The sequence below is a fragment of the Siphateles boraxobius genome, unplaced genomic scaffold, assembly GCF_051911475.1.
Source record: "Siphateles boraxobius isolate OS27281-9 unplaced genomic scaffold, OSU_SipBor_1 310, whole genome shotgun sequence".
In the NCBI taxonomy this organism is placed as follows: Eukaryota; Metazoa; Chordata; class Actinopteri; order Cypriniformes; family Leuciscidae; genus Siphateles; species Siphateles boraxobius.
Window position 1 is genome coordinate 112,501 of NW_027508932.1, and position 17,500 is coordinate 130,000.

The 17,500-nt window shown below is 45.4% G+C and overlaps 1 protein-coding gene across 4 annotated transcripts in view; it reads left to right on the plus strand.

Annotated features, from left to right (window-relative positions):
* The window catches only part of mtr (5-methyltetrahydrofolate-homocysteine methyltransferase), a 45,114-nt gene that overhangs the window by 16,290 nt on the left and 11,324 nt on the right, over positions 1-17,500 (plus strand). For all 4 annotated transcript variants that reach the window (XM_077194085.1, XM_077194088.1, XM_077194087.1 and 1 more), the window contains 10 exons: positions 1-120; positions 3,139-3,324; positions 4,350-4,529; positions 8,196-8,312; positions 9,139-9,279; positions 11,042-11,131; positions 11,847-11,999; positions 14,749-14,850; positions 14,992-15,092; positions 15,245-15,312. The exon at positions 1-120 is cut by the window's left edge and continues 21 nt beyond it. In XM_077194085.1, the coding sequence (XP_077050200.1) occupies positions 1-120; positions 3,139-3,324; positions 4,350-4,529; positions 8,196-8,312; positions 9,139-9,279; positions 11,042-11,131; positions 11,847-11,999; positions 14,749-14,850; positions 14,992-15,092; positions 15,245-15,312 (1,258 nt within the window). The remainder of the gene's footprint in view (positions 121-3,138; positions 3,325-4,349; positions 4,530-8,195; positions 8,313-9,138; positions 9,280-11,041; positions 11,132-11,846; positions 12,000-14,748; positions 14,851-14,991; positions 15,093-15,244; positions 15,313-17,500) is intronic.

The window sequence follows — 17,500 nt, forward strand, 5'->3', positions numbered from 1 at the left end:
GCTCAGGTGGAGATGGGTGCTCAGGTTCTAGACATCAACATGGACGAGGGGATGCTGGACGGATCCGCTGCGATGACCCGCTTCTGTAACCTCATCTCCTCCGAGCCCGACATCGCCAAGGTCCAGCTAACACACACACACACACACACACACACACATCGAATCTTAACCCGACATCGCCAAAGTCCAGCTAACACAGAAATAGAAACAGGAGTAGAAATTACAGTGGCATTCATTATAAGCAACATTACTAATAAATTACCAACAAAACTAATGTATTCAAAGCTAAACTGAAACTAGTGGATTGTGGGAAATGCTCTACACAAATAAACATATCTCGCGCTCCTCTCTTATTCAGACGTGCGTTTGCGCGTGCTTGATGTTAATTACATTATATGAGTCGCTGCATATTTCATATGATGTAAAAACCCGTGACCCGTGTTCCTGAAAATGTGATAATTTTGAGGAGCTGGTAAAATGTTGTCCGGAAACGAACCGGTGACCCCTGACCTCTGATCTCTTCTGACCTCTGATCTCTTCTGACACCTGACCTCTGATCTCTTCTGACCTCTGATCTCTGCTGACCTCTGAACTCTTCTGACACCTGACCTCTGCTGACTTCTGAACTCTTCTGACACCTGACCTCTTCTGACACCTGACCTCTTCTGACACCTGACCTCTGAACTCTGCTGACACCTGAGCTCTGCTGACTTCTGAACTCTTCTGACACCTGACCTCTGCTGACTTCTGAACTCTTCTGACCTCTGACCTCTGCTGACACCTGACCTCTGCTTACCTCTGACCTCTGCTTACCTCTGAACTCTTCTGACACCTGACCTCTGCTGACCTCTGAACTCTTCTGGCCTCTGCTTACCTCTGACCTCTACTGAAACCTGATCTCTGCTTACCGCTGACCTCTGCTGACACCTGATCTCTGCTGACCTCTGATCTCTTCTGACACCTGACCTCTGATCTCTTCTGACCTCTGATCTCTGCTGAACTCTGAACTCTTCTGACACCTGACCTCTTCTGACACCTGACCTCTGCTGACTTCTGAACTCTGACCTCGACTGACCTCTGAACTCTTCTGACACCTGACCTCTGCTGACACCTGACCTCTGCTTACCTCTGACCTCTGCTTACCTCTGAACTCTTCTGACACCTGACCTCTGCTGACCTCTGAACTCTTCTGACCTCTGCTTACCTCTGACCTCTGCTGACACCTGACCTCTGCTTACCTCTGAACTCTTCTGACCTCTGATCTCTGCTGACACCTGACCTCTGCTTACCTCTGAACTCTTCTGACCTCTGCTTACCTCTGACCTCTGCTGACCTCTGCTGACACCTGACCTCTTCTGACCTCTGACCTCTGCTGACACCTGACCTCTGCTTACCTCTGAACTCTTCTGACCTCTGCTTACATCTGACCTCTGCTGACCCCTGACCTCTGAACTCTTCTGACACCTGACCTCTGCTGACCTCTGATCTCTTCTGACCTCTGATCTCTTCTGACCTCTGATCTCTGCTGACCTCTGATCTCTGCTGACCTCTGATCTCTTCTGACCTTTGATCTCTTCTGACCTCTGATCTCTGCTGACCTCTGAACTCTTCTGATCTCTGATCTCTGCTGACCTCTGAACTCTGCTGACCTCTGAACTCTTCTGACACCTGACCTCTGATGACCTCTAATCTCTTCTGACCTCTGATCTCTGCTGACCTCTGAACTCTTCTGACACCTGATCTCTGATATCTGCTGACCTCTGAACTCTTCTGATCTGAACTCTTCTGACCTCTGAACTCTTCTGACACCTGACCTCTGATGACCTCTGATCTCTGCTGACCTCTGAACTCTTCTGACACCTGACCTCTGCTGACTTCTGAACTCTTCTGACCTCTGCTGACACTGACCTCTTCTGACCTCTACTGACCTCTGATGACACCTGACCTCTGCTTACCTCTGACCTCTGCTTACCTCTGAACTCTTCTGACACCTGACCTCTGCTGACCTCTGAACTCTTCTGACCTCTGCTGACACCTGACCTCTGCTTACCTCTGACCTCTGCTTACCTCTGACCTCTGCTTACCTCTGACCTCTGCTTACCTCTGACCTCTGCTGACACCTGACCTCTGCTGACACCTTACCTCTGACCTCTGCTTACTGCTGACCTCTGCTTACCTCTTAACTCTGCTTACCTCTGACCTCCGCTTACCTCTGAACTCTTCTGAACTCTGCTTACCTCTGACCTCTGCTTACCTCTGACCTCTGCTTACCTCTGACCTCTGCTTACCTCTGACCTCTGCTTACTGCTGACCTCTGCTTACCTCTGACCTCTGCTTACCTCTTAACTCTGCTTACCTCTGACCTCCGCTTACCTCTTAACTCTTCTGAACTCTGCTTACCTCTGATCTCTGCTGACACCTGACCTCTGACCTCTGCTTACCTCTTAACTCTGCTTACCTCTGACCTCGGCTTACCTCTGAACTCTTCTGAACTCTGCTTACCTCTGATCTCTGCTGACACCTGACCTCTGACCTCTGCTTACCTCTGAACTCTTCTGAACTCTGCTTACCTCTGAATTCTTCTGACACCTGACCTCTGCTTACCTCTGAACTCTTGTGACCTCTTCTTACCTCTGACCTCTGCTGACACCTGACCTCTGACCTCTGCTTACCTCTGAACTCTGCTGACCTCTGCTTACTTCTGACCTCTGACCTCTGCTTACCTCTGAACTCTTCTGATCTCTGCTGAGACCTGACCTCTGCTTACCTCTGACCTCTGCTGACACCTGACCTCTGACCTCTGCTTACCTCTGAACTCTTCTGACCTCTGCTTACTTTTGACCTCTGACCTCTGCTTACCTCTGAACTCTTCTGATCTCTGCTGACACCTGACCTCTGCTTACCTCTGAACTCTTCTGACGTCTGATCTCTGCTGACACCTGACCTCTGACCTCTGCTTACCTCTGAACTCTTCTGACCTCTGCTTATCTCTGATCTCTGCTGGCCTCTGAACTCTTCTGACCTCTGCTTACCTCTGACCTCTGCTGATCTCTGACCTCTGCTGATCTCTGATCTCTGCTGGCCTCTGAACTCTTCTGACCTCTGCTTACCTCTGCTGACCCCTGACCTCTGCTGCAGGTGCCGCTGTGCATCGACTCGTCGAACTTCTCAGTGATCGAGGCGGGTCTGAAGTGCTGCCAGGGCAAAGGCATCGTGAACAGCATCAGCCTGAAGGAGGGCGAGGAGGAGTTCCTCCGCCGAGCTCGTCTGGTCCGTCGCTACGGCGCCGCGGTGGTCGTCATGGCCTTCGACGAGGAAGGGCAGGTGCGTGACTGGCACAGCAAAGTTTCAGTTCATTTAATAAGTGTTGATTCCAATTTTAGTGAATGTTGGGAACACAACAATGTTGGACCCCATTGACTTTCATTTTATGCACAAAAACAACATTTCTTAAAGTATCTTCCTTTTGTGTTTCCACAAAAAAGAAAGTCTGAGTGAACTAGTTCTTTAAAGACACTCAACTTTAACTCTTCCTACCAGCATATTGTCTTTAATGTGTAAGTACACACTGACCTCTGTGAGAACAGTTACCCAAAATAACACTTCATATTCTGATAATATTTGTGCTAATGTGAGAATCCAGATTAAGACTTTAATGTCTTTGACTCTATAAATTACCGGCTGGATTATTGCTTGTTCCACATTTAACTGAATAAACATCATTGTTTCACAATTAACATATTTATGCTGATTCTAAGCAGTTTAAATACATGCATTTTGATTGAAACATGATTATTTAAATAAAATCAAATAGATGCAAAAGTTAATAATAAACTATGCCATGACTTTTTGTGAGTGCTGAAATTAGACATGTTTCATGAATGACAAAATATGCGTCAGTTGATTCGTTTGTTAAAATTGTGTAACTAAATTTTATTTGCAATTCAAAAATGCATAAATCTTAAATTTAGGACTAAATATAAAAATGTTAAAAGTTAGATTATATTTTGTTTTAGGTCATTGTTCAATTAATTCCCTGTAAATGCACCCTCATTTATACAGAGCTTTTTACAGTACAGATTTTTTCAAAGCAGCTTTACAGTGATAATAGGAAAATAATGCAACAAAGATTGTACAGCAGATCTAGAAGAAAGTTATTGTCCAGATTAAGGAAGTTTTTGATTGTATATTTTATATGTGTGTAAAATAGTGAAGAGACTTGATCTAACATTACAGACACTACATACTAAATATAAAAAGCTCCTCTAAATAATGAGTGTGAGAGTGAATCCTCTGACGGCGTGGGCTCGTGTGTGTGTGTGTGTGTGTGTTTGTGTGTGTGTGTCCAGGCGACTGAAACGGATCAGAAGGTGCGCATCTGTGCGAGAGCCTATCAGCTCCTGATCAGTGAGGCGGGCTTCAACCCCAATGACATCATCTTTGACCCGAACATACTGACCATCGGCACCGGCATGGAGGAGCACTGCATGTACGCCGTCAACTTCATCAGAGCCACTCGCAGCATCAAGGTCTGACACAGACACACACACACACACACACACACACAGGGACACACACACACACACACACACGGGGACACACACACACACAGACACAGACACAGACACAGACACACACACACACACACACACACACATACACATACACACACACACACACACACACAAAAAAAATCTCCCAAAACCTCTTTTAGGGACGTCCTTATTTGTAAATCTGGTATAAAAATAAAGTAATTAAAAGCTCTTTTTAATGTAAAATGTAAAAATGTGATGGATAGGTTTAGGGGTCGGGTTAGTGTGTGTGTGATGGATAGGTTTAGGGGTCGGGTTAGTGTGTGTGTGATGGATAGGTTTAGGGGTCGGGTTAGTGTGTGTGTGATGGATAGGTTTAGGGGTCGGGTTAGTGTGTGTGTGATGGGTAGGTTTAGGGGTCGGGTTAGTGTGTGTGTGTGTGATGGATAGGTTTAGGGGTCGGGTTAGTGTGTGTGTGTGTGATGGATAGGTTTAGGGGTCGGGTTAGTGTGTGTCTGTGTGTGATGGATAGGTTTAGGGGTCGGGTTAGTGTGTGTGTGATGGATAGGTTTAGGGGTCGGGTTAGTGTGTGTGTGATGGGTAGGTTTAGGGGTCGGGTTAGTGTGTGTGTGTGTGATGGATAGGTTTAGGGGTCGGGTTAGTGTGTGTGTGTGTGATGGATAGGTTTAGGGGTCGGGTTAGTGTGTGTCTGTGTGTGATGGATAGGTTTAGGGGTCGGGTTAGTGTGTGTGTGATGGATAGGTTTAGGGGTCGGGTTAGTGTGTGTGTGTGTGTGTGTGTGTGTGTGTGTGTGTGTGTGTGTGTCTGTGTGTGATGGGTAGGTTTAGGGGTTGGGTTAGTGTGTGTGTGTGTGATGGGTAGGTTTAGGGGTCGGGTTAGTGTGTGTGTGATGGGTAGGTTTAGGGGTCGGGTTAGTGTGTGTGTGTGTGTGTGATGGATAGGTTTAGGGGTCGGGTTAGTGTGTGTGTGTGTGATGGATAGGTTTAGGGGTCGGGTTAGTGTGTGTCTGTGTGTGATGGATAGGTTTAGGGGTCGGGTTAGTGTGTGTGTGATGGATAGGTTTAGGGGTCGGGTTAGTGTGTGTGTGATGGATAGGTTTAGGGGTCGGGTTAGTGTGTGTGTGTGTGTGTGTGTGTGTGTGTGTGTCTGTGTGTGATGGGTAGGTTTAGGGGTCGGGTTAGTGTGTGTGTGATGGATAGGTTTAGGGGTCGGGTTAGTGTGTGTGTGATGGGTAGGTTTAGGGGTCGGGTTAGTGTGTGTGTGATGGATAGGTTTAGGGGTCGGGTTAGTGTGTGTGTGATGGGTAGGTTTAGGGGTCGGGTTAGTGTGTGTGTGATGGATAGGTTTAGGGGTCGGGTTAGTGTGTGTGTGATGGATAGGTTTAGGGGTCGGGTTAGTGTGTGTGTGTGTGATGGATAGGTTTAGGGGTCGGGTTAGTGTGTGTGTGTGTGATGGATAGGTTTAGGGGTCGGGTTAGTGTGTGTCTGTGTGTGATGGGTAGGTTTAGGGGTCGGGTTAGTGTGTGTGTGATGGATAGGTTTAGGGGTCGGGTTAGTGTGTGTGTGATGGATAGGTTTAGGGGTCGGGTTAGTGTGTGTGTGTGTGATGGATAGGTTTAGGGGTCGGGTTAGTGTGTGTGTGTGTGATGGATAGGTTTAGGGGTCGGGTTAGTGTGTGTCTGTGTGTGATGGGTAGGTTTAGGGGTCGGGTTAGTGTGTGTGTGATGGATAGGTTTAGGGGTCGGGTTAGTGTGTGTGTGATGGGTAGGTTTAGGGGTCGGGTTAGTGTGTGTGTGATGGGTAGGTTTAGGGGTCGGGTTAGTGTGAGTGTGTGTGATGGATAGGTTTAGGGGTCGGGTTAGTGTGTGTGTGTGTGATGGATAGGTTTAGGGGTCGGGTTAGTGTGTGTGTGATGGATAGGTTTAGGGGTCGGGTTAGTGTGTGTGTGATGGATAGGTTTAGGGGTCGGGTTAGTGTGTGTGTGATGGATAGGTTTAGGGGTCGGGTTAGTGTGTGTGTGTGTGATGGATAGGTTTAGGGGTCGGGTTAGTGTGTGTGTGATGGATAGGTTTAGGGGTCGGGTTAGTGTGTGTGTGATGGATAGGTTTAGGGGTCGGGTTAGTGTGTGTGTGTGTGATGGATAGGTTTAGGGGTCGGGTTAGTGTGTGTGTGATGGATAGGTTTAGGGGTCGGGTTAGTGTGTGTGTGATGGGTAGGTTTAGGGGTCGGGTTAGTGTGAGTGTGTGTGATGGATAGGTTTAGGGGTCGGGTTAGTGTGTGTGTGTGTGATGGATAGGTTTAGGGGTCGGGTTAGTGTGTGTCTGTGTGTGATGGATAGGTTTAGGGGTCGGGTTAGTGTGAGTGTGTGTGATGGATAGGTTTAGGGGTCGGGTTAGTGTGTGTGTGTGTGATGGATAGGTTTAGGGGTCGGGTTAGTGTGTGTCTGTGTGTGATGGATAGGTTTAGGGGTCGGGTTAGTGTGTGTGTGATGGATAGGTTTAGGGGTCGGGTTAGTGTGTGTGTGTGTGTGTGTGTGTGTGTGTCTGTGTGTGATGGGTAGGTTTAGGGGTTGGGTTAGTGTGTGTGTGTGTGATGGGTAGGTTTAGGGGTCGGGTTAGTGTGTGTGTGATGGGTAGGTTTAGGGGTCGGGTTAGTGTGTGTGTGTGTGTGATGGATAGGTTTAGGGGTCGGGTTAGTGTGTGTGTGTGTGATGGATAGGTTTAGGGGTCGGGTTAGTGTGTGTCTGTGTGTGATGGATAGGTTTAGGGGTCGGGTTAGTGTGTGTGTGATGGATAGGTTTAGGGGTCGGGTTAGTGTGTGTGTGATGGATAGGTTTAGGGGTCGGGTTAGTGTGTGTGTGTGTGTGTGTGTGTGTGTGTCTGTGTGTGATGGGTAGGTTTAGGGGTTGGGTTAGTGTGTCTGTGTGTGATGGATAGGTTTAGGGGTCGGGTTAGTGTGTGTGTGATGGATAGGTTTAGGGGTCGGGTTAGTGTGTGTGTGATGGGTAGGTTTAGGGGTCGGGTTAGTGTGTGTGTGTGTGATGGATAGGTTTAGGGGTCGGGTTAGTGTGTGTGTGTGTGTGATGGATAGGTTTAGGGGTCGGGTTAGTGTGTGTCTGTGTGTGATGGATAGGTTTAGGGGTCGGGTTAGTGTGTGTGTGATGGATAGGTTTAGGGGTCGGGTTAGTGTGTGTGTGATGGATAGGTTTAGGGGTCGGGTTAGTGTGTGTGTGTGTGTGTGTGTGTGTGTGTGTGTCTGTGTCTGTGTGTGATGGGTAGGTTTAGGGGTTGGGTTAGTGTGTGTGTGTGTGATGGGTAGGTTTAGGGGTCGGGTTAGTGTGTGTGTGTGTGTGTGATGGATAGGTTTAGGGGTCGGGTTAGTGTGTGTGTGTGTGTGTGTGTGTGTGTGTGTGTGTGTGTGTGTGTGTGTGTGTGTGTGTGAGTGTGTGAGATGGGTAGGGTTAGGGTTAGTGTGTGTGTGATGGGTAGGTTTAGGGGTCGGGTTAGTGTGTGTGTGTGTGTGATGGGTAGGTTTATGCCATTGGTCAACGATTCTCTACGTGTATGTGACTGCATTTATAATATTTATGTCCTTGTAAATAATTTATTTTAAGTGGACTTGAATAAATGAAGTGTGTGTGTAGGAGAGTCTGCCTGGCGCGAGGATCAGCGGTGGCCTCTCCAACCTCTCGTTCGCCTTCAGAGGGATGGAGGTCATCAGGGAAGCCATGCATGGAGTGTTTCTCTACCACGCCATCAAGGTCAGTCTCAGTCTCGTGATGTCTAGTCTCAGTCTCAGTTTTGTCTCAGTCTCAGCTCAGTCTCGTCTCGTCTCAGTCTCATCTCAGTCTCATCTCAGTCTCGTCTCGGTCTCGTCTCGGTCTCGTCTCAGTATCGTCTCGGTCTCGTCTCGGTCTCGTCTCGTCTCAGTCTCAGCTTAGTCTCGTCTCAGTTTCAGCTCAGTCTCGTCTCGTCTCAGTCTCATCTCAGTCTCATCTCAGTCTCGTCTCAGTATCGTCTCAGTATCGTCTCGGTCTCGTCTCGGTCTCGTCTCAGTCTCAGCTCAGTCTCGTCTCGGTCTCGTCTCAGTCTCAGCTCAGTCTCGTCTCAGTCTCAGCTTAGTCTCGTCTCAGTCTCAGCTTAGTCTCGTCTCAGTTTCAGCTTAGTCTAGTCTCGTCTCAGCTCCGTCTGTCTCGTCTCAGCTCCGTCTGTCTCGTCTCAGCTCCGTCTGTCTCGTCTCAGCTTCGTCTCAGCTTCGTCTCAGCCTCGTCTCAGCCTCGTCTCAGCCTCGTCTCAGCCTAGTCTCAGCCTAGTCTCAGCCTAGTCTCAGCCTAGTCTCAGCCTAGTCTCAGCCTCGTCTCAGCCTCGTCTCAGTCTCAGCTCAGTCTCAGCTCAGTCTCAGCTTGCTGTAAAACAGGATAACACTCAGTACTTTACAGTTAATACTGTTATACATACAAACACACTAGTGTCCTAGAACTGCAGTCCTGAAACTGGGATCATGATATTTAATGGATAAAAAGGTTTATCCTTGTACAAACTCATGAGCAACAGTAAACGTGTGTGTGTGTGTGTGTGTGTGTGCAGGATGGCATGGACATGGGGATCGTGAACGCTGGTAATCTCCCGGTGTATGACGACATCGATAAAGAGCTCCTGCTGCTCTGTGAGAACATCATCTGGAACCGAGACCCAGAAGCCACAGAGAAGCTCCTGCTGTACGCTCAGGTACTCTAGAACCAGAACCCGAGACCGGTACCAACCTCTCTAAACCAGAACCAGAACCATCCGCTCTAAACCAGAACCAGAACCATCCGCTCTAAACCAGAACCATCCGCTCTAAACCAGAACCATCCGCTCTAAACCAGAACCATCCGCTCAGAACCATCCGCTCTAAACCAGAACCATCCGCTCTAAACCAGAACCATCCGCTCTAAACCAGAACCATCCGCTCAGAACCATCCGCTCTAAACCAGAACCATCCGCTTTAAACCAGAACCATCCGCTCTAAACCAGAACCATCCGCTCAGAACCATCCGCTCTAAACCAGAACCATCCGCTCTAAACCAGAACCATCCGCTCTAAACCAGAACCATCCGCTCTAAACCAGAACCATCCGCTCAGAACCATCCGCTCTAAACCAGAACCATCCGCTCTAAACCAGAACCATCCGCTCTAAACCAGAACCATCCGCTCAGAACCAGAACCATCCGCTCAGAACCAGAACCAGGAGGGGTTACATTCTTATTTTCCACTAGATATTTTCCTCTATCACTCATCAGTAATTTCGATGTCGGCAGCTCTGCAGCGGCTGAGCACTGAGGAGCGAATGTACAGTGACGTCACATCACTGCCAGATTCAAACTGTGCTTTCGCGCTGTGGCTGACGCTGAGCCAAAGACGGACGCGCTCAGTGCTTGTCATAGGCTATATCACAACTCTTCAGTGTTTTTAACCACATAATGTTTATTTTAGGTTTCAGACATTTAAATACATATAATTTATAGCAAAACAATACATTTATAGCTTGTAAAATACACAATGGTGTCTGTCTATGGAAGCAGCAATAACAACCCATTCAAATATATTTGCTGACGGTTTTTATTCATATCAGACACACAGTGTAAATATCTATAGTCAACTCTATTTTTCTCCCAGTTCACCGGAATCTCTGAACTGCGGCCGAACACGGTGCCCATCTCGTTACAGATCATGATCATTTATAAAGGTTTTTATTAAACGACAAAACAAACTCACTTACACATATTTGAGAATCGGAATAGAAGATAGTTGATGACATGGTAAGCAAGTTTGTTAATATTTATAAATAAAAGCGCTACATCTTTCATTCAGCGATATTTTGGCTGTGGTGAATCATGTACCAAGCATGACGCGTCACCATGGAAACCTGAGGGGGGTGGGGGGGGGGGGGAGATCGCGATGCCGGCTAAACATCATGATGTCTGTCAGCCATCACGGCCCAACCCTACTCAGAACCAGAACCAGAACCCGAGAACGGCGTCTCTGAACAAAAAATAACCAGATCTTGATATTAATGGATTTGGTTTAGTGTAAAAACTTGCAGCAGTTTTGACTTGAGACGTGCTTCATTTGAATTGGATTAATTTGTACTTTAAACTTTAATGGAGTGTGTTGATGTAACCCTTGAGCTGTGCTTAAAATCCTTGACCTAATTTGGTATCTGGGTCAAAAATGACCCACCTTTTAAATGACTTGTAAATCTCTCATTATGCTATGGTATCGCCAAATATTGGATTCTATCTTTTTGTCCAAGTTTTTTCTTTCGATTAGCACAGGTTTTGTGCTGCTTTGTGGAACTGACGGATTGTAGGCCTCCTTGATCTCCTCATGCACCTGTGAAATATGTTAAATAAAACGGAGATGCATGAGCTCAGATCGACTGTGAGAATCATGAACTGTGTTGTTGACTGAGTGTCAGTTTCATGTTGTTGTTTTGTGCTGTGTGTAGAATAACGCTAAAGGAGGAAAGAAGGTTGTTCAGACGGATGAGTGGAGGAGAAGTAGCGTGGAGGAGCGGCTGGAGTACGCACTCATCAAGGTCAGTCCACACACACACACACACACACACACGCACACTCTAGTGTGCACACACACTCACACACACATACACAAACACTTCCTTTCACTGCGCACAACACACAATCAGAGGATAGAGAGACCAGACCAAGCGGGAAGCTTCCGGTCTCTCTCTTGAATCCGACACTGAAGTGACTGAAACTGCAGTTCATCCACTGGCCACTAGAGTCAGACTGAGACTCAATCCCAAAATCCCACATGTTAAATTGCCAAACTTTACAGCAGAAAAAAACATGTTTACAGCCTGGTGCAAAAAGTGGTAATTTTGCCCTTCATGACGACTGCGAGGAAGGTGACATTTTTTATAACATCTGTTTAAATTAAATTAAGCCTTAAAGTTCTGCATAATTAAGGGCGTGGTCACTTGAGTGATAGGTGGATTGCCGCTGATGTCACTACTAGCCGTTTTGTCTGCTAGTGTTAGCATCATGTCACCTCAGCTAATCCGCCTCGCTGCACATTGTCGTTTATCCAGGAGTGACGCGCGGCCAAGATGGCGACGGCCGGCTCCGCCCACTTTGGGCTTCAGAAACACTCTTCAGAAACACTATGAGTGACGACACACACACTACGCACATACGTTTTTACAGTCTATTGACCAGACATAATGAAGCTGTGTTTGTGCGTGTGTGCGTGTGCTTGCGCGTGCGTTTGTGTGTGTGTGTGTGTGTTCTCAGGGAATAGAGAAGCATGTGGTGGAGGACACTGAGGAGGCGCGTCTCCACTCGGACCGGTATCCCCGACCGCTGCATGTGATCGAGGGGCCGCTCATGAACGGCATGAAGACGGTGGGAGATCTGTTCGGGGCTGGGAAGATGTTCTTACCACAGGTACTGGAGACACACACACCTCAACCAAACACTGAGGATGAAGATAATGGTATCAATTCATATTGATAAGCTGGCTTACATCAGCAGAGAAGCTGAAGACGTGGAGCAACTTCAACTTCTTCAACTTTTATGTATTTATATAGCACATTTAATAGCAACGTTGTTGCCCAAAGTGCTTCACAGTTTATAATTAAAACATACATATAGGGGTGTAACGATTCCCTCATGTCACGATTCGATATACAGGTGCTGGTCATATAATTAGAATATCATAAAAAAGTTGATTTATTTCAGTAATTCCATTCAAAAAGTGAAATTTGGATATTATAATCATTCATCACACACAGACTGATATATTTCAAGTGTTCATTCCTTTTAATTTTGAGGATTATAACTGACAACTAATGAAAACCCCAAAATCAGAATCTAAGAAAATTAGAGAAGAAAATATTGTGAAAAGGTTCAATATTGAAAACACCTGGTGCCACACTCTAATCAGCTAATTGACTCAAAACACCTGAAAGGGCCTTTAAATGGTCTCTCAGTCTAGTTCTGTAGGCTACACAATCATGAGGAAGACTGCTGACTTGACAGCTGTCCAAAAGATTACCATTGACATCTTGCACTAGGAGGGCAAGACACAAAAGGTCATGGATGAAGAGGCTGGCTGTTCACAGAGCTCTGTGTCCAAGCACATTAATAGAGAGGTGAAGGGAAGGAAAAGATGTGGTAGAAAAAAAGTGTACAAGCAATAGGGATAACCGCAACCTGGAGAGGATTGTGAAACAAAACCCATTCAAAAATGTGTGGGAGATTCACAAAGAGTGGACTGCAGCTGGAGTCAGTGCTTCAAGAACCACCACGCACAGACGTATGCAAGACATGGGTTTCTGCTGTCTCATTCCTTGTGTCAAACCACTCTTGAACAAGAGACACCGTCAGAAGCGTCTCGCCTGGGTTAAAGACAAAAAGGACTGGACTGCTGCTGAGTGCTCCAAGTTATGTTCTCTGATGGAAGTAAATTTAGCATTTCCTTTGGAAATCAAGCTCCCAGAGTCTGGAGGAAGAGAGGAGAGGCACAGAACGTTGCTTGAAGTCCAGTGTAAAGTTTCCACAGTCAGTGATGGTTTGGGGTGCCATGTCATCTGCTGGTGTTGGTCCACTGTGTTTTCTGAGGTCCAAGGTCAACGCAGCCGTCTACCAGGAAGTTTTAAAGCACTGCATGCTTCCTGCTGCTGACCAACTTTATGGAGATGCAGATTTCATTTTCCAACAGGACTTGGCACCTGCACACAGTGCCAAAGCTACCAGTACCTGGTTTAAGGACCATGGTTCCCTGTTCTTAATTGTCCAGCAAACTCGCCTGAACTTAATCCTATAGGACATCTATGAGGTATTGTGAAGAGGAAGATGCGATATGCCAGACCCAACAATGCAGAAGAGCTGAAGGCCACTATCAGAGCAACCTGGGCTCTCATAACACCTGAGCAGTGCCACAGACTGACCGACTCCATGCCACGCCGCATTGCTGCAGTAATTCAGGCAAAAGGAGTCCCAACTAAGTATTGAGTGCTCTACATGCTCATACTTTTCATCTTCATACTTTTCAGTTGGCCAACATTTCTAAAAATCCTTTTTTTGTACTGGTCTTAAGTAATATAATTTTTTTCGGAGAAACTGAATTTGGGATTTTCATTAGTTGTCAGATTTAATCATCACAATTAAATTAAATAAACATTTGAAATATATCAGTCTGTGTGTGAAGAATGATTATAATATCCAAATTTCAGTTTTTGAATGGAATTACTGAAATAAATCAACTTTTTGATGATATTCTAATTATATGACCAGCACCTGTTCACCATACTGAACTCACGATACTATGGCGTTAGCATTGTTGCATTAGTCCAAATAAATGGACTAATAAATAAAAGATCCACAAATACATTTAAAGAGTTTAACAAAAAAATATAAAACTCTCAAATAAATAAAATGAGATTTGCAAATAGATTTTTTTTTTTTACAAATGTGTTTTATGGCACAAATACAATTCTGTTTTGCTTTTATTTGTGAAGCGCTTTCTGTGTATTTGTAAATCACTGCACGCATCTGTGAATTTTGAAACGCTTCTAATGTCGACGTGCAGACAAATCCACAAGCTTCTAAAGAGCAACTAAAGGTTCTTTATAGTGGACAAAAATTATTTAGATTATTAAAATGTTCTTTACTTTAAGAAAATATGTGGATTCAAAAACAGTTATTTTATGGTACATATGACAAAACCCCCTTTTGGACTTTTATTTATATGAGTGTAAATTGATGTTAGATTATGAAGACTAACTAATATAGAATAACTAATAAAGCATTTAGAATAATAACATGTTAAAATTCATCATGAAAGGGAAGTTATGCTGGTCTTTTCTCTATTGTTCTGTATATCGAGTGAAATAACAAATGTGGGCGGGGCTTGATTGTGTCTGTGAGGAATTGCTTGGATGGTTGTGGTTTGCTATTGGCTGATCTCATGTGAGTGACAGGTTATAGCCCCACCCACATCATCAGAGAAGAGAAGTTATTCTGATTCATTATTAACACAATAATGATGTGCACCCATAAACCATTTATAATAAATAGCAATATTCCATAAAAAAAAGGTATTGTCATTCATGGTGCCTGTAAGACAGTAGAGGAGTCCATCACAGGTCGTGTGTGTGTGTGTGTGTTTGTGTGTGTGTGTGTGTGTCATAAGGTGATCAAATCAGCACGTGTGATGAAGAAAGCGGTCGGGCATCTGATTCCCTTCATGGAGAAGGAGAGACAGGAGATGATGTCAGGATCTGATGAAGACGTGGTGAGTGTGATGATGAAGAACAACCTGGAGCTCTGTGGATCACAGATCTGATTCTCAGAGAGCATGATGGGACAGTTACTGTGAACTAGTCAGGTTTTGAAAGCAGTGGTGTGTGTGTGTGTGTGTGTGCTGGTTCTGCAGGACCCGTATCAGGGGACGGTTCTGTTGGCCACGGTGAAGGGAGATGTTCATGATATCGGCAAGAACATTGTGGGAGTCGTGCTGGGATGCAACAACTTCAGGTGTGTGTGTGTGTGTGTTTAAGCACTGCTCCTGGCGTATGATTTGAGGATGGTTTGTATTTAGTGGCCGTTCAGAAGCAGATGTTTGAATTCAGACGAGTAAACGCTGCCATCAGTCATTCTAACCCGACGCTGTGTGTGTGTGTCCTTAGGGTCATTGATCTGGGAGTGATGATTCCCTGTGACAGAATCCTGCGGGAGGCCATTCAAAACAAAGCAGGTGTGTGTGTGATGTTCTCCCATGGAAGTCAAATAATGACAAATGTCTTTGAAGCAAAAAAGCTTTTTGATTTGCACTAACTGAAAAAAATATGCATTGCATTAACCGTGATTGCATTTTAATGCATTGTATTTTTAGGGCTTGCATTTTTATGGGCTGAAATTCAACATACCCGTATTTTCCGCACTATAACGCGCACCGGATTATAAGGCGCACCTTCAATGAATGACCTAGAACATTAACTGCATATAGGGCTCACCGGGTTATAAGGCGCATAAGATACTGCAGTCAAGCGTTTGACTGGGTTTGCGTTATGCATCCACTAGATGTGCTAAAGGGAATGTAGCGATTGCGCGGCGCCGGAGGCGAGGCGTTTATTAGTAAGCGTGAGCGCGCTGGGGCGGGCACGTAACTTACAATCGCAGCCTGACTCATACGAGTATTCATGAGCGGCGGCTCGCTGACAGCAACAGCTGCTGTTTTGAATGAGACGACCCGGTTACTGTGAATGGGGAACGCTTTATTAACATTCTGTGACGCGCGAGCAGCGCCGGGGACAGTGTGTCTGTTCGTATGTCTGTTAGTATTAGTGAGCGCTCGTGAGCGGGCACGTGACTTACACACATAACCTGATTTATACGAGGTTGAACTGGCCGTGTGACAGAGCGGGCATAAGATTGACACGAGCGCGAGTTCGATTGATCCATATATAAGGCGCTCCGGATTATAAGGCGCACTGTCGTTTATGAGAAAATTAAAGGCTTTTAAGTGCGCCTTATAGTGCGGAAAATACGGTAGTTGAATATTTAATGTTCATTCTGTTTAAAAATGAAACCTATAATATTTGACGGGCACAGTACTGAGCGCTTGCTCCATTTGTGTAAATCAGTTTTTATGGATGAATGACTCTGGTCTGGAGTTTGCTTGCGCCCCTGCTGGTGAGGATGACTAACAGCAGATTGAGATTATTAATCGGTAATCTACTTATATTCCTGCAGTTCCAGGATGTCAAATGTTGAATTTTCTGTCAAATTTGAACCAGTGAATTTGTAAAACGAAATAAAATGGACTGAAAGTTGCCTGTTGAATATTAATATGAACATTTTGGAAGTGAAATCTGAAAGCTGAATATAGATTATTGAATTTTTAATAATGAAAATGTGTGTGAAATGTTTTGAATTGAAATATTCACAGCTTAAATATTCAACCATATTGAATTTCAGCCCATAAAAATGCAAGCCCTAAAAATACAATGTATTAAAATGCACTCACGGTTAATGCAATGTATATTTTTTCAGTTAGTGCAATTCAACAAGCTTTTTTGTTTCAAAAACATTTGGCATTACTTTAAGTCGTCACCTTTATTTATATAGCGCTTTTTACAATAGAGATTGTTTCAAAGTAGCGTTACAGAGATAACAGGAAAATTATGTTGTAATAGTATTGTTAAATACAAAATGAAATGTCCCCAACTAAGCAAGCCAAAAGCCAATGGAGATAAAGGCGAAGAAAGGCGAAAAGGCGACAGTGGCAAGGAACCAAAACTCCATCAGTGACAGAATGGAGAAAAAACCCTTGGGAGAACCCAGGCTCAGTCGGGGGGCCAGTCCTACTCTGGCCAATGAACGAACAGTGTATGATTATGATTTAGGCGGCATAATAGGTCAGAGGTCAGATGAGATCAGAACTTTCACAATATTTATCCAGTTCATCTGGTTGGGTCGGAGTCATCACGCCGGTATGGAGATGAGTTTGTTGAGGTGTCCATGAGGCCTTCACAGAGTTGATGAGGCTGGCACTTCAGGGATGCGTTGTCGTCGTGTCCAGGTGCAGGTCCTTCATCAGATCCGGATACGGCCTGGATCCGGCGGACTGCGGTAAACCTCGGGATAAACAGAGAGACTAATATTAGCGTAGACGCCATCCTTCTTATGATGTAACGAGTACATCAGGGTTTATGGGAAGTGTTCCCGGACAATGTTAGGAAGATTGTTCCAGAGTTTTGGTGCTAAATAGGAAAAGGATCTACCGCCAGCAGTCGATTTATATATTCTAGGTATTATCAACTGGCCGGAGTTTTGAGATCGCAATAGACGTGAAGGACTATAATGCGTTAAGAGCTCGCTCAAGTACTGGGGAGCTAAACCATTTAGTGCTTCGTAAGTAATCAGCAATAATTGAAAATGTA